We start from the raw sequence: 15,533 nt of genomic DNA on the forward strand, positions 1-15,533 counted from the left end.
GTCGTTCAAGAAAATTATTTTCCATCTGACTCTCCATCGCTATCTCTATCTCAACACAAAAGGAGGAATAAATTCTGGTCGAATTCATGTTGCTAATCCGTTTTAAATAAACCTATTTTAATCTTTCTAAGTGATTGATACACTTTCAACCAACTTGGTAAAGAACCCCTCCATTCCATTCAACATCTTTAACTGTATAGACGTTGGTGAATAATATCCCATAAACTTTTGTGTGCTCGTGTAGTCGTGTGTGAGTCCATGACAATAGCTACACGATGAACACATAGGTGCAGCTGATCCACAATTATGAAAATATATATAACAATCTACAAGTTGAACATGTTTCATGTGTTCTGCCACCAATCCTTTACAAGTCACTTTTCATAATTCTAAGCTAAGAAGAAAACTACGAAGCTTGAGTTGTCATGTTTTTCGTTTTTTTTTTCCTTTACAGACTCTTTGGTCAATTAAGTTTATAAAATTTAAATATGATCACATATACTTAAATAAAACAAAAAATATTTTTTTAAGAAATCTTATCTGGTTAAGTTCATTACGCGTTCGTAGTGATTACACATGACAAGGAAAAGCTATGCCTCACGTTTTATGTCTCATTTAAAGGATTACGCTACGTAGTATTATGGTGACAACCAACATCTATAATACATCTGAGATAAATATATAAGAAGTTTGATATCAAATAACTATAAAAAAGGGTTCCAAACGTATCTTTCACGTTAAAATGTCATCAGTCAAATCAGTCATGGTGTAATCACAACTGCTGGAATAGCTCAGTTGGTTAGAGCGTGTGGCTGTTAACCACAAGGTCGGAGGTTCAAGACCTCCTTCTAGCGAATAATAGAATAATTTTTATTTAATACATTTGTTATAATATCCAAAGTTTTCAACTGGCTTTTTAAGTTCTTAATGGATTTAATTATTTATTACACAACTGATTTATATGCCACCAAAATTATTTCAAATGCAACCGTGTGTTCATTCTTATTTTTTTCTTATATTACATGTTAAATAATTACAAAAACTGAAGAGTTGAAAAAATAGTTTTTCATTTGTTCCAATTGTTGAAACTGAAACTTACATGAATTGATTACCATGACATGTTACATCTTTTAGGACAAAACAACCAAATAAAAACATTACGTGATATCAAGACATTTAGTAAAGATATTCCTAGCAAGTAGCCGAGTCAACTAGTCTTATAGTTATTGATGTAGATTTGCAAGGTGTGAGTTCCAAAAAAAAAAAAAAAAAAGCCTTCTCAATATTGCAGTATCCAAAGACTCTAACCTTCACATTGACTTTGGCTAAACTAGAAAAGCATACACGGACATATATATTCATATACTTTATAAATATAAGTCGAGCCCAAAGTAGCTTGCACTAATCGCAACCAAGATCTCGCTCCTCCCCGGGATCTTCTTCGTTAACGACCCAAGTTTATGACGGGCGAAACAGAAAAAGTACACATTCATACATTAATACTAGTTTACAAACCAACTAGTCTTAGCCATTCATCGTTCAGACTTCAGCACAAACTTCTTAACACTTGGGACTGACCGACTTCCAAATTCAAACATTAATCGTTTAAAAAAAACATCTCCCAACGAAACAGGTGAGCTAACGCCATAATAAACTAATCTGCTTGCGTGTTTTTAGGGAGGGGAAAAGAAGCGCAACAATGGTAATAACCATTTTCATCATACACAAACCTTTGTGAAAGATGAAGTTCAGGGATAGCATATTCTCCCCATTCTTCTGAACCATATTGCTCCATAATGCCTCGAGCATCAAATGAGTCATTAAACGAGTTGAACTTTTTTGTGTCATATTTTCTGTTGTCAGAAATAACAATTTTCTCAGCATTTTTATTCGTATACTTACCGAAACAAGATAACTATTGATAAAATTAATATTTGTAATAAAATTTTACATCCTGACTTTAATAAGAAGTTTTTTTTGAACAAAACGTTGTTTGGGTCAAACCCATACTTCTATGTGTATGCATCTGATTTCATTTATACAAATTTTAGCCAAGAATGGCAATAACGCCTTTAAATATCTTGCCAAGACTATCTTTGGCGAGGTGACATGTTATAAGTTAACAACTGTTGTTTTTTTTTTCAAAAAAGAAAAGAACATATTCATCATTTATTTTAATTTTTTTGGGCTAGAAATTGGTACAAATGAAACCACATTATAATTGGCTTATAAATGACTTAATGAAAAAAGTTGAATATTTGAACGAAAACAACCTTAGCTTTTCTTGAAAAGAAGAAAACAATTTTGATGACGAGCCAATATGATAATAATGCTATAAGTTCAAATTATTGATTTTTTAAAGAATCAAGGGCGTTTTAGTCATTCTATATTTGGTCGAAAGTGATACAACCAAAACAAGATACCTTTTCAAGTAGCCTATAAAGTAGTGTGAATATGTGGAAGACCTTAACTAAAAAAGATGAAAATAATTAAAAGAGTATGGAACAAGGATTCACTAACCTTTTCCTTTGTCTTGTATTCATCAATGTCGCATGCAACTGCATAATATCATAAAAAATACATCAATATTGATTTCTATAATTGCAGTAACAAAATGAAAATAACCAAAAACTAGCAAGTAGTATTACATACCTTTAGTGTATGGTTGGCGTCTCTTTCAAGAACAAGGCCACCTTTTTTAAAAGCATCAGTGATGATTTCTTATAAAGTTTAGGAAAAATAACACTAAAAAACTGTTATTATGTTAGGAAGAATTAATATTAAAATAAATAGGTGAATATAAATCATGGATACTGCAAGCATGCAAAAGTCTTTCCTCACCACCTATTACTTCAACAGGAGCATAGAGAACGCGGGCCTTTTCAACTGAACCTTTCATGAGTTCCAAAAAGTAGAAAGAATGAACTAATATAGGTACAAAAGAAATTCTCACTTTAAATCGCAATGATCATTTAAACGCACATCCAAACAGCCCATATAACTTATAAATGTTAACTGCAAGATTCGTACCAGTCCGTTAAGTTTAATAGCTACAGGTCGGCCATCTAATGCATCCATTATTTCTGCTTCAATTTCCTGAGTAGTAATATCGTAACAGAACAGTTAAGCATTTTAGTCAACCAAGAAAGCTTGACCAATTGAACCGACCTTGAATATCTTAACAGCAGCACTGACTCTTTCCTTATTCCACAACTTCAGCATGAGCACAGTTAAGTGAAATGTCTTTGGATTAATAAAGATGGATTTGTCTATTCCCAGTTCTGTTGTAAGCAAAATATCGGATATTAAAAATAACATATAATAAAAGATAGCTAGAGCCTAGAAAGAGTAAACGGGTCAAAAGTTAAACCAAAGTGTATTTTAATACATAAAATTGTCTTTTATTCAAAAAAAATTATCGTTATTGAGATAGTATATTAACTTTCATAATCATACTTGACACACTAACTGTTCATAAAAAAATAATAATTGTTGGACAAGAAGTGTTCTGGGCCAACCCAACCCACCGATCTGCCAAATTTGATGAAAGTGTTTTGGGTCAATCCAGCCTGACCCATACCTGACAGTAGGAAAGTAAGGGTAGGGTGTAAACGACCCGAGCCTGAGTTCGACTAAACTCGGACTCGGCTAGTCTTAATTTACGAGAGATTGACCTTGGCTCGTTTTGAGCTCTTTTATTAAAGCTCGAACTTGAAACTTGGCTCTTGAATTATTTTTTCAAACTCGAGCTCGGGTCGTTTATTATTTATTAATTGATTTATATACATTTTTCATTTTTTAATATTTTATTAATTATAAATTGATATTATATTTTTACATGTGAAATCGAGCTTTATATTATTTTTTTTACATATAAAATGAAGAGTTCCCCACCTCCCCACTTTTTTTGAGTTCCCTCTTGAACCTGCTCCTATAAAATATATTAAACAAAAATTATATAAATAGTAGGTTGGTTTAGGCTCGGGAGTCAGCTCGATAAGTGAAGCTTGAGCTCAGACTCATTTTTTAAGAAACCTTATCGTAAGGCTCGAGCTCGTTTAAGCTCTACTAGGTTCGAGGTTCTAACTAGCAGGTATCGAGAAGATGACAAGCCGACTTGGCTCGTTTAAACCCCTATAAGAAAGTACCCTTTTTGACCCGCTATCTGAAACATCGATTTTGCTAAGTCTAATCACAAACATTCAAAGTTACAAACATGTATGGATCTTCATACAAATTTTTTTAGTCGATCAAGGACTACGGCTACCCATTTTGACCCGTTACCCGACCCACCCATTTTGCTACCTCTAATCACATATTTCAAGAATATAAAGTAAACACTTTTCACATAAATTAGAGAAGGCATACAGCTTTCATGAAAACAGTTACATACAAGTATGTACAGTACATACAAAAAGAGACAATTTTCAACTCCGTCTTTTGGCAAAACAGAAATTACGAAAATGGATAAATAATACTTATATTATCATGGGTAATTTGTCCACATACCAGATAATGTAGAAGTATTTTCATCATTTATCCCTAATATTGAATTCTTAAAGTTGATAAGTTTATCGATCAACGGTGGATGCAGAGCCAGTGGAAGTGATATGAAGTGAGAGTAGTCAAGGGCTGGGGTTTTGACAACCTGCTCAATATCACGTATTAATAATAAATTACATGTGAGCATATTAAGTGAAATGAAAAGTAAAAAATGTATTATCTTTTTTCAGTTGAAGCATAAAAAAGTACACTATTACAAAAGTATTTAAATCTTTGTACAAATGCTCCTTGATATGACTCAACTAAATTAAAATGAGACAATACCTCTTTTATTATGTAAACATTAGTTTTATTTCTTTGATAAGGATTAGTATTAGTACTTTATTTATTATTATTATTATTATTATTATTATTATTATTATTATTACTGTATTTTACTAATTAATTAGGATTCCATGATTGGTAACTAACCTCCTCAATTAGGAGTTGTATTCTTTCTGAAGCTTTACCCACGTTATCAGGAGTGCCTTCAATGACTGCAAAAAATCTGCCTTGTAAATAGTTTTCAACAATAAGACGAAATAAATGTTATGATTTCAAAGTATACACAATTTATATTTTCTAACAATAAGTCTTGAACAATAAATATTAACTGATAAGACCCTACATTTGGTATTGTAATAAAAACAAATGGAAAAAGTAAAATAGATTAGTCGAAGTTCTGTTGGTGAATTTAGAGCAAATGATAGAACTGAAACCACTAATGATGTTGCATAAAGTCAATGAATGCAGAAATTGTACGAAAACAGTCTTTTTATGGCATGGGATAAAAAATCTGTAGATGATATACTTGTGAAAAAAATGACAAATCCGTATTTCATAGGCGATACAACCACTAGAGCATGACCCAAGTAAATTGAGACAAGACGGTTAATAAAAACAAGAAACATACTCAATGAATCTTCGCTTCTCGATGATGGAAATATTAGCCTCACCCCCGTTTCTTGCTCAATTTTAGCCTGCGTAGAACCCCTGTTGAGGGATATAAAGAAAGTGTTACATAGAGTGGTCACATACTCACATGTACCTCGCGAAGTGTGGATATGTGTGTACTTGTAATTACAACATGTAATGAATGAACGAATGATGATTGTATTTCTTATGGCACTTGTGCGGTTCTTGCATTTATTATCTTTTTTTGCTTTAACATTGGTAAATGGTTAATTGCATGCTTAATCGGCACAGCCGAAAGCAATATGTTGGCTACACCACTGCTTGCAATGAATATAACTAAATGTAAGTGTCAAAAAGACGTACCATTTTCCTTTAATGAAGCGCATCAATGAAGACCCTACCTGTATGATAATAACAACCAATGAAAATTAGAAGAGAGATTTAAATTCAACTTATTCTTGACACGAAAATAAAGTTGGGTGTGTTTATCATTTGTTCTTAGCTTTAATTGCAGAGAAAGGTAACAAACTTGACAAAACAAAACGAGAAAAGCGAAAAAGTAAAGAAATTTAAATTTAAACTTCACCTCCAAAGTGACTGAATGTTTGCCTGTAGAAGTAGCCATCTTTCTAGTATTTGATTCAGCTCCACTAGAACTGGCTTCATGGACTTGCACTTGACTTTTAACCTCAACATTGACACCAACATCTGTCTCTAAACAGTATATCTTTATATCAAATAACAGGCATACAACTCGTTTTTAAATTGGTGTTAATTTATTTCAGGATACAAGTATCAAGCACAGTTGAATGTAAAGCAAACCATCACCACATGCATTTGAGGCCATTAATGCAGACTTCAAGTTGTAATTTGAATTCAGTAAAAAAAACATTTCATAATTCCAACTTTTTTTATTGTTAGGCCATGGGGTATACTCTAACCCCTACAAAGGTTAAAATGACATGGCACTTTAAAGATGGATTAAACCACTCCCCACTTGTGTTAAGTGTGTTAAAAAGGCCCATGGGTTATGCTTTTAACGGGTTAAAAGGAACAATATGCATTTACTATGTATTAATTACTAATTGATTTGTTATTTTAGTTATGTATTAATAGGAGAGAGATGGAGTTAAATGGGTTAACCCATTTCCTTTGAATGACATGGAGTGAAAGAGAAAATATGAGTGATGTGGAGCTTATGTGGAGTTAAGATGAGTTAGAGTATACCTCATGGTCTTAGGTGTCAAAATAATCAATTTTGTATTTGTAATAGCAGGAAAGAAGTATAACTTAAAAAACTTATATTTTAATTCTAATGCAAAATCACATCAATCACTTTAAAATCACCCTCACCTTCCGCTGAAGAAGCCTGCACTGAGGCCGTCCTCCATTTTGGCCTCCATACGTTGTCTCCACCAACCATCTTATAACCACTGCACAAGTAACCTTTCTGCCTTTAATTACAACACCAGAATTAACTGTTTCCAAATAATCACTGTCAAATACACTAACTACATACTAATCTGCTACTTCTAGCTAGAGGTGCAAACAAGCCAATCGAGTTCGGATCGATAAAAAGCTCAAAATGACCCGAGCATTACATGAAACTCGTTTAGTTATCAACTCGAGCCTCGTGTATTTTTTAGTTTTAACTTTTAACTATTTTGGAATTCTATGTATTAGTTTCATACTGCATAGCCAAGCTCGATCCTAGCTATGGCTCGTTTAAGGTATCGCACACGAGCTCGAGCCTAGGCTAAGGTTTTTCTCAAAATCTATAATAAAATAATTAAAAACGTACATATATTAATTAACAAATAATAAATGAGGTCGAACTCTTGTAAGTCAAAACGAGCTGAGCTCTAGCCTAAACAGAAGCGGTAATTAAAAACTACTCGTTAGCGAGTAAAATACAATCGGTGATCCATTAATTAAACCTAATTAAGTAGGAATAATACGAAGGATTGATGAACCTGAAAGTAGGTCACGGATTTGGATATCCGATAGGCGATTGTTGAATTCAGAGCAGCTTCTACTCTGTAAACACGAATTCAGCTTGTAATTATGGAGTCGATATTATGTGTATATGCAGGTGTGTGTATGATCGGTTAGTGAAGAAGTCGTACCTGAAGAGTGTAAGCATGAGCGCGTGTTTTAGCAACCACCGGGTTTCGGTTAAATGGATTCTGTTTATTTGACACTAGGTAACTTTAATTTTTATTTAATATAATTATGATTATATAATTGTCTAATATAAGCGTTCTCACGAATATATTAATTAATAATTAATATGAGCTAATAATTTGGTTGATTAAATTCTAATTTTGTTTTGAACAGTGCATTGGAATAAACAAAAATTTGTTTATCTAGCATTTTCAATTAAATACAATTATGCCAAAGATAATAAGTATATATAGTTAAAGCCCGTAAAGTAAAACATATGAGATGCACAACTCTTACTAAATGCTAACACACTAAAAATATACGCCTAATCAAATACATATGTTGAACATACAAAAACAATTATATAATATGATTATTATGAATTAATATGATTTTACATAATAAAATTCTTCTTTTTCAGTTTATTAGCATTTTAGAGTTTAGCCACCAACAGGCAACACACATTAAGGACATGACCTACTTTTAAGTACATGTCTTCAAAGCCTTATTTAGGAAACCTGGCCTCCATGTTCTTATCTTCTTTGAATTTGAGTTCACATTACCTTCTCTCTAAACATTACATTTTGGATGTTTTCAGGTCAAAAGTAAGCCAAACCGTTCTTAATGGTTTTTGTTGTTGTCCTTGTTTCTCCTGAACAATCAATGATTATTCAGTAAACTCTCTGATAAAGAGTTGATAAAGGACAATGTACATTATGATGTTGTCATCTAATAAATTGTTTTAAAAAGTAAACAACAAACAGTTTTCTCACATCATTAGTAACATATCTCTATTCATATTATTCATCATAAATTTTAAATTATTGCTCAATGAGATGAAACATATACAAAAACACACATATTAGACTAACACAAAAAAAAATTAACACATACACACATCAAATACATACGGTAAATTTAAGAAAAACAGAAGTCCACATCTTTTTATAAAAACAACCAGATACACCTACAAAACTTTGTTTTTTACGGCAAGACTATTAGTTTGCCAAAAAGATCCATCAAGAAACACACAAAATGACATAATTTAAGTTTAATGTTAAATTAACCTTTTCTTGAACCGGTAAATCTTTAGAGGAAAAACTTGTGCAGAGCAACATCAAGGACACTCACACATTTCATAAAACATGCTTCTTCTATTTCAAATTTGTCAATTTCACCCTCAAGTCTGTTATAATAATATAATAATTACTTAAGTGAACAAAAAAACACAGAAAAAGATGTTGTATACTTGTAAATAAATGTGTATTTACCTGAAATTATTACAATGATGATATCTACTCATTCCATATCATGTAGTCCATATAACATTTTTATTCTGTATCAACTTCTTACAAATAAGTTAAGCCATCATGATCTTTTTTTTTCTTGAAAGTGCACCTTTTATCATACATATATGAATATTTTAATCTTCAATATAGTAATAATAAAAAAGAAAAGAAAAGAACGTTTAACCAATGAAGGATAAAACAATAAAAGGTCAAAAACTTTTATATTAAAAGACTTACATTTACCTATAAGTGAAGTTTCTTTAACCAGATTAGGATGTGGAATAAATAATTCCACATTAACAAACGTAAAATAACGAACATAAATGAACGAACACGTTATCTGACATTCACGAACATAAATGAACAAACACGACCTTACCAAACTGAACGAATGAAGCCTTGTTCGTATTCGTTCTTTAAGCTTTTATTAGATAAAAGAACATTTCACAAACACACTATGAACAAATCATCAACGTACAACATATGATTTTCTGATTTAATTATATAAGTGTGTTCCATCATCATATTATCAGTACCTCAACAACCAAATATTACCAGTATAAGGAAAATCCCCTATAAGTAGAATCATAATATGCAACATATATATAACATACATACATCCTAATGACCTGAACTGCAACAACACGCATACCAATTATTAATATTTTAAATCAAGCAACGGTTGTACACAACTGAGTAACAATAAACACATAATTAGTAGCAGAACAGAACACAAAACATGTCATGATGGAGTAATTAGGTTGAATAATAATTAGCTATATAATATACATTCAAATGAAGCGGAACACCGGTATTAGGTCCAATAAAATAAGTATTTATCAGTAATTATACTTATTATCAGTACCTCAAAAACATTTATCGATATCTAGAGGATGTGGTGGTGGCCGTGGAAAGGGGAGATAGTGGTGGTGGTGGTGGCGGCCGTGGAGAGTAGAGATAGTGGTGGTGGTGGTGGCGGCCGTGAAAAGGGGCTATTTCTTTGCCGGCACTGCTGGTGGTGGAGGCCATGGAGAGGGCCGATAGTTCGTGATGGAGTTGGAAGAAATTTGGGATCTAGGTTTGATTTGAATAAAAGGCGGTAGGAATAACAATAAAGTGGGTAGGTGATGACCCATGTAGGATTCATTTTTAGAAAATGTGTTAAAAAGTATGAGAATTGATGAGAGTGTGACAAGTAGCATATAATAGTAGTTATTTATTAGAGTAGTAAAATTTTTTTCCCACAAATGCTTTACACCATGTTACAACTATAACCCTTAATGTTTAACGACGTTTATAAACCTTACCGATTACCTTTAAAGAGAATCGTGTGAGCATTCTCGTTAGATTACTCTCGAAAATTCAATCGGATAATAAAAGTGAAAATACTAATGAATATGTAAGTTCGGTTTTGAAAACAAACGGTACTAGAATTATACCATATTCTCTTCTTTTATAATAGAAGAACCATCACAACAATATATGTAAGAAACAATAGAAATTAGAAAGTAAATTAATTCAAATATGATGCGTCAACCGGATTGAGGATAGATGGGGAAGATGTATAGGCACGATTAGGTTGCGAGGCGATTTACTAACCGAGTAAAAACATTTTGGGCAAAAAAAGCACTTGACCAAAGCTATTGAAATTGAACAATTTTTCTTTAAACTAATGATTAATAGCATATTGAATATTAAATATTTGGGCTTCATATATAGAAAGCTAAGAAAAAGATATATTTAAAATAAAAAAATCAAAATCAATACTAAAAGTACTAGTATTATTAGTTATGAACCATATTTAGTAACCAAATATATTTGTTATTAACCATATGTTAAAACTAAACAAATGATCGTTGACAGATTTTGTTTTAATGATCACGGTTAAGATATTATGGTTATTTCGGTTCGGTTTGGTTTTTTCGGTTCTTAACAAATTGCAAAACCGAACCAAAACCAATATTTTGTTGTTTGCTAAAATTTTAAACCGAACCGTCGGTTTCTAATTTGTTTTGGTTTTTTCGGTTCGATTTTTTTTTGGTTTTTTCGGTTTCGATTCGGTTTCGTGCACACACCAAGTGAGGCCAACCTATTATACTATATAAAGCAAAACCTAAAGCTACAATAACTTGATGGGAGGTCCAATCAGTGGCTGTCATGTGGCAACCACCAATTTCCTTTTTTTTTTTTAATATTTTGATTTTTCTTTTGGTATTTAATCATTTGAAACTAACTTAGCTATCAAAAGTAGAAGCTGATGTGGTGGTTTTGTTGTGTTGTTGCATGTTCTAGGTCCCGAGTTTGAGCCTCTTTGAGCCGTTTTTTTTCACTAAGTAACAAAAAAAAGGTAGCTGCTGTGGTGATATTGTTTTGTTGTTGCAACTTGCAAGTCTCGAGTTCGAGCCTTCTTTAAGCCATTTTTTTTGTTTTTTTTTTAAAATTGAAATAGATTTTTGTATTTAAAATTCCACACTAAATCAAGCAATGAAAAGGTGGCGGTCTTTTGTTTTTTAATTGATTTTAAATACACTAGTTTGCGGATTTATTTCTATGGTTTAGTTTTGATACCGTAAAGAACGTTGTCAATACCAACCGAATTCACGTAAACTTACGAAAACTACACCCGGGTGTAACCAATTATGTTTTTAGTAAACTATTACGCGATTATATAGAAAAGAAGAGACTGAAAGGTGTGAATATAAAACCAGTACACACTACACGTTGAGTGTGCTGTAAACAAACATGTCCGACGGAGTCCTCTCACTGCGCAGAGGAGCTCACACGGACGACGAACCAACCGAACACAACCAAGACGAATCAAAATCCAAAAAACACCTCTCAATTGCCACCAGAATCACCAACAGCTGCACCAGAACAACACCCTATATTTGTCCACTTATCCTAATCGCTCTAATCATCTTCCTAATCTCCTCTTACTTCCTTCAGTCGAGTGATCTGCTCTGTGTGTCATCGATTTCGTCCTTTGATCGGCTATCTCGCAATCGGTTTTTCGGTTTGGATGGACTTGATTCGGACTTTGGAGCCCTAGGTGTCCCCTGGTGTAAGATCTCGTAACTGTGTGTGTTGGTTTGATTTTGTTGAGTTAGATCTGAATTGATATGATAATTTGCTGATTTGCATTTATCTTATTGTCTGCATTCCAATGCTTGTATTGTAGAAATGTGAATATAATGCTTGCCTGAAGTGTTTATAAATCGCTAGGCGCTAATCGGGGGGTGGGGGTATTGACTAGCAATTAATAGTGTGTGTATATTTAACTTTGAATTCAAACATAAACACTTAAACGTAAACATAACAATCACTAAGAAAAAAAATTCAAACACTAACATATTAGTTCATGGATCGGGTCGGGATTTTTGGTCAAAATCAAGGTCCAGTATGGGGAATATGGCCCGATATTGACCTATTACCGATTTGTTGGTCTGATTTAATGAAATGGTAGCATACTGATTGGTGGTTTTTACAACATTGCTTGCCTGAAGTGAATTCTGACATGGTTTGAGATGAAATACTTGTTTTTCTTAATCTAAAACCCTAACTATAACTAAATCTAAAAGTGTAAAGTTGTTGATTTGTTACACCGAATCATTTTTTATTGAGATCTATCATCTATTTGGAATGTTGTTGTTCAATTTAGTAGAAACTTCATTATGTTCACAGTTACAGAAAATAGTTTTAGAATGTGAATCTAATGTTTGTTTGTGCTTAAACCGTTGCCTGAAATGAATTGCATGGTTTGATATGAAGTACTTGTTTTTAAAATCATAAAAACCTAACTCAGCTTGACTTTAAAGTGTGAGGTTGTTAATTTGTTATTCGGTAAAAAAACCGATAACTGATTCGGTTCATCGTGGTTCGGTTAATTTTGGTTCTGTTTTGTCGGTTGTTTTGGTTTTGGTTAATGGTTTGGTTATTGCTCACCCCTACTGAATTACTGACAGAAATATGAGAATCTATTTATGATTTAAACATAATTAAGTTGCTAAATGAACACACAGAAGATGTTGAGTTATACAAACTGTTCTTGATCATTATGCAGTAAAAAAATAGTCATAAGTTTATAACATGTTAGTTATGGAATAATGGAATGATACGTTAGTCGAGTAATAAGTATGGAAAAATGATTAAGTTATAATAATGTACATGCTTTTAATTTGTTTTATTTTTTAAAAGGCAGATCGAAACATGGAAAAACCGTCGAATGGACAACTAAAGATTTACTCCAAGGTCTTGAAGAATTTGTACCAATATACGAGACCCGACCCATAAAGAACAACATGTATGGGATGGGTTTTGATCACAGTTTTGGGCTTTGGTTTATCACTCGATGGTTGAAACCCGACTTAATGATTGAAAGCGGGGCTTTCAAGGGGCATTCCACCTGGGTTTTGAGGCAAGCAATGCCAAACACCCGGATTATCTCACTTACGCCACGTCATCCTATGAAGTACCTTAAAAAGGGTCCAGCTTATGTCGATGAGAACTGCACGTATTTTGCTGGAAGCGAGTTTGTTGATTTTGGGAGTGTTGAATGGGGGAAGGTGATGAAGAAACATGGTGTGACTGACTTGAGTCGTGTTCTTGTGTTTTTTGATGATCATCAAAATGAATTAAAAAGGTGAACTGCAAAAATCTTATTGAAATGGGTTAAAGGGGTTGAAAGTTGTCCAAAGTCGTATTTTTAATGCATAAAATCTTTTATATCTTTTTTATTAAAAAAGGTTATATTATAATTGTAATAGTATAGTTTTTGTAATCATATTTGACACTCGAACATGCATTAGAAGTTCGAAATATAAAACACGATTGTTTCTTTTGACACCTGTTAATATGTTATCATTACAGATTAAAGCAGGCATTGAAAGCTGGCTTCTCAAATCTTGTTTTTGAGGACAACTATGATACAGGAACCGGAGATCATTATTCCTTGAGACAAATATGTGATCAGTTTTACATACAAGGTTAGTCCACTCTACTTTATCTCAAGTTTCACATTCTTGGTTAAGCGGTACCATGGATTTCACATTTTGCATTTTCATTTCAAGATAATTATGATTTTTCTCAATCGATATAAACTAGAGATGGCATAATGGGCAGGGTGGTTAACAGGTTTAAATGGGTTCAGATCAAAATGGGCCAGTTTTTAAAAGAGTCAAGGGGTATGGGCTAGGTCTGTCCGGGTTGCTTTCGGATTTTATAACCAAAATTATAGATGCAACTTTAAATTTTATTGTTTTCATCTCTAAAAATAATAATCTGTACTTAAAAGTATTATACTGGTTACAATGGTGATGTATGTAATGGGTTGTATTAAATGTTCATGGCATCTCTGATGTAGTTGTATTCTAACAAATTAGATTATTATTTGAAAAGTGTAGTTCTTGTAACCATATTTAATTCTTAGAACATCTATTAATCCAAAGAAAAAGGAAAAAAAACTGTTAGTGGGTCACCCAAGCTGACCCGACCCGTATATTCTGAAGTATTTTCTTAGTTTTAGCCTGTTTCTGAATTGGCCCATTTGGAGATTCTATATTAAATACACTTTGTAAATTATTTGTAAAATCCAAAAGGTTAGCTTGTTATATTAATGCTATAGGTTTCATAATCGGATTTAATTTATGACTATCTATAAAATTCAAAGAACCCGTATCTGGATATATTGCTTCTCCCAAACAAGCCCAAAAGATAAGCAAAATTACTAAATTACTTCTTATAATATTATCTTTTTATTTTCCCAGGGGGTGGGCATAGCTGCTTTGAAGATGGGGATGAAGCTCGGTTACGATCGGTCAGAAAAAAATTCTGGGAAAAAGCAGTAGACACCCGAGAAATATGTGGGCCCGGGGAATCATGGTGGGGAGTTAGAGGATACATGCGGGATGATTTCAATCACACCAATAAACCAATATCACACACACAACATTTCCAAAACAGTAGATATGTAGAATCAGTACTTGATGTTTATTGGGAGCTGCCACCTGTCGCAGGCCCGTCACTTACTCATCAAACAAGATATGACCCGGCCCGTGCACCGAGTCCCATTGTTGAAGATGGAAGATTTGGGTTATTTAATAGGCTTGGGTTATCAAGACTTGACCAGTCTGTGTTTAATGGCTACACTCAGATGGTGTATGTTAAGGTATCTAATAAAGAATCATAGTTATGTGGTTTTCCAAGCAGTGTTGTTTTTAGATTAGTTTTTCATATTTTATGTATTCTTAGGATGACTTAATTTGATTAATTGGGATCTTTTGTCACACGTCTTGTGAAGGAAACACACACTTATTAACTATTGAGTATATCTTTTGAGATGCCGCTATAGCAAAAACCCTGTTTTTCTTTTATGCCACTAAACATAATGAGTTAAGACATGATTCGTTAGAAAACAATTACAGAAGTCATTACCGTTTCATCATGTTCCTCTAGAGATATATAACCGATCGATGTATATACTGAACTTTTGTCAAACCGTACCCTTGTGATTCCACCTGTTTTTGCTACAGCTAGCATGGTCGGGTTGTCCATTTGAGATTATTAATTAGCTTAATTAGCATAACCGAATCTTAACACCCAACCCTCATACCTACAAATATTTGATGC

General features: G+C 32.9%; 2 protein-coding genes and 1 non-coding gene across 6 annotated transcripts; 2 read left to right on the top strand and 1 right to left on the bottom strand.

Moving 5' to 3' along the window:
* The first annotated feature begins 780 nt into the window (after positions 1-780).
* On the top strand, positions 781-854 carry TRNAN-GUU (transfer RNA asparagine (anticodon GUU)). The gene has a single exon. It is a non-coding gene; the product is annotated as a tRNA-Asn (tRNA).
* Positions 855-1,264: 410 nt separating this feature from the next.
* Positions 1,265-7,650, bottom strand: LOC143582985 (uncharacterized). Of its 4 annotated transcripts, none has more exons than XM_077065429.1 (14): positions 7,584-7,648; positions 7,416-7,494; positions 6,811-6,907; positions 6,044-6,165; positions 5,821-5,858; positions 5,456-5,535; positions 4,975-5,039; positions 4,510-4,648; positions 3,169-3,281; positions 3,030-3,096; positions 2,815-2,904; positions 2,653-2,720; positions 2,521-2,558; positions 1,265-1,853 (listed from the first exon to the last, which is right to left on the bottom strand). In XM_077065429.1, exons 1-14 carry the CDS (start codon positions 7,598-7,600, stop codon positions 1,655-1,657), a joined length of 1,212 nt encoding a protein of 403 aa, XP_076921544.1. In that variant the 5' UTR covers positions 7,601-7,648; the 3' UTR covers positions 1,265-1,654. The 4 variants fall into 4 exon arrangements, with proteins under 4 accessions (XP_076921544.1, XP_076921554.1, XP_076921536.1 ...); XM_077065439.1 differs by having other exon boundaries at positions 1,267-1,853; positions 7,431-7,494; positions 7,584-7,650; XM_077065421.1 differs by having other exon boundaries at positions 1,267-1,853; positions 6,044-6,171.
* Positions 7,651-11,616: 3,966 nt separating this feature from the next.
* LOC143583015 (uncharacterized) lies at positions 11,617-15,279 on the top strand. The gene is made up of 4 exons (XM_077065448.1): positions 11,617-11,970; positions 13,104-13,548; positions 13,776-13,891; positions 14,672-15,279. Exons 1-4 carry the CDS (start codon positions 11,652-11,654, stop codon positions 15,091-15,093), a joined length of 1,302 nt encoding a protein of 433 aa, XP_076921563.1. The 5' UTR covers positions 11,617-11,651; the 3' UTR covers positions 15,094-15,279.
* The last annotated feature ends 254 nt before the right edge of the window (positions 15,280-15,533 follow it).

Source organism: Bidens hawaiensis, unplaced genomic scaffold (assembly GCF_021521415.1).
Source record: "Bidens hawaiensis isolate Kalapana, Puna unplaced genomic scaffold, B.hawaiensis_p1.1 tig00001511_1, whole genome shotgun sequence".
Classification (NCBI taxonomy): Eukaryota; Viridiplantae; Streptophyta; class Magnoliopsida; order Asterales; family Asteraceae; genus Bidens; species Bidens hawaiensis.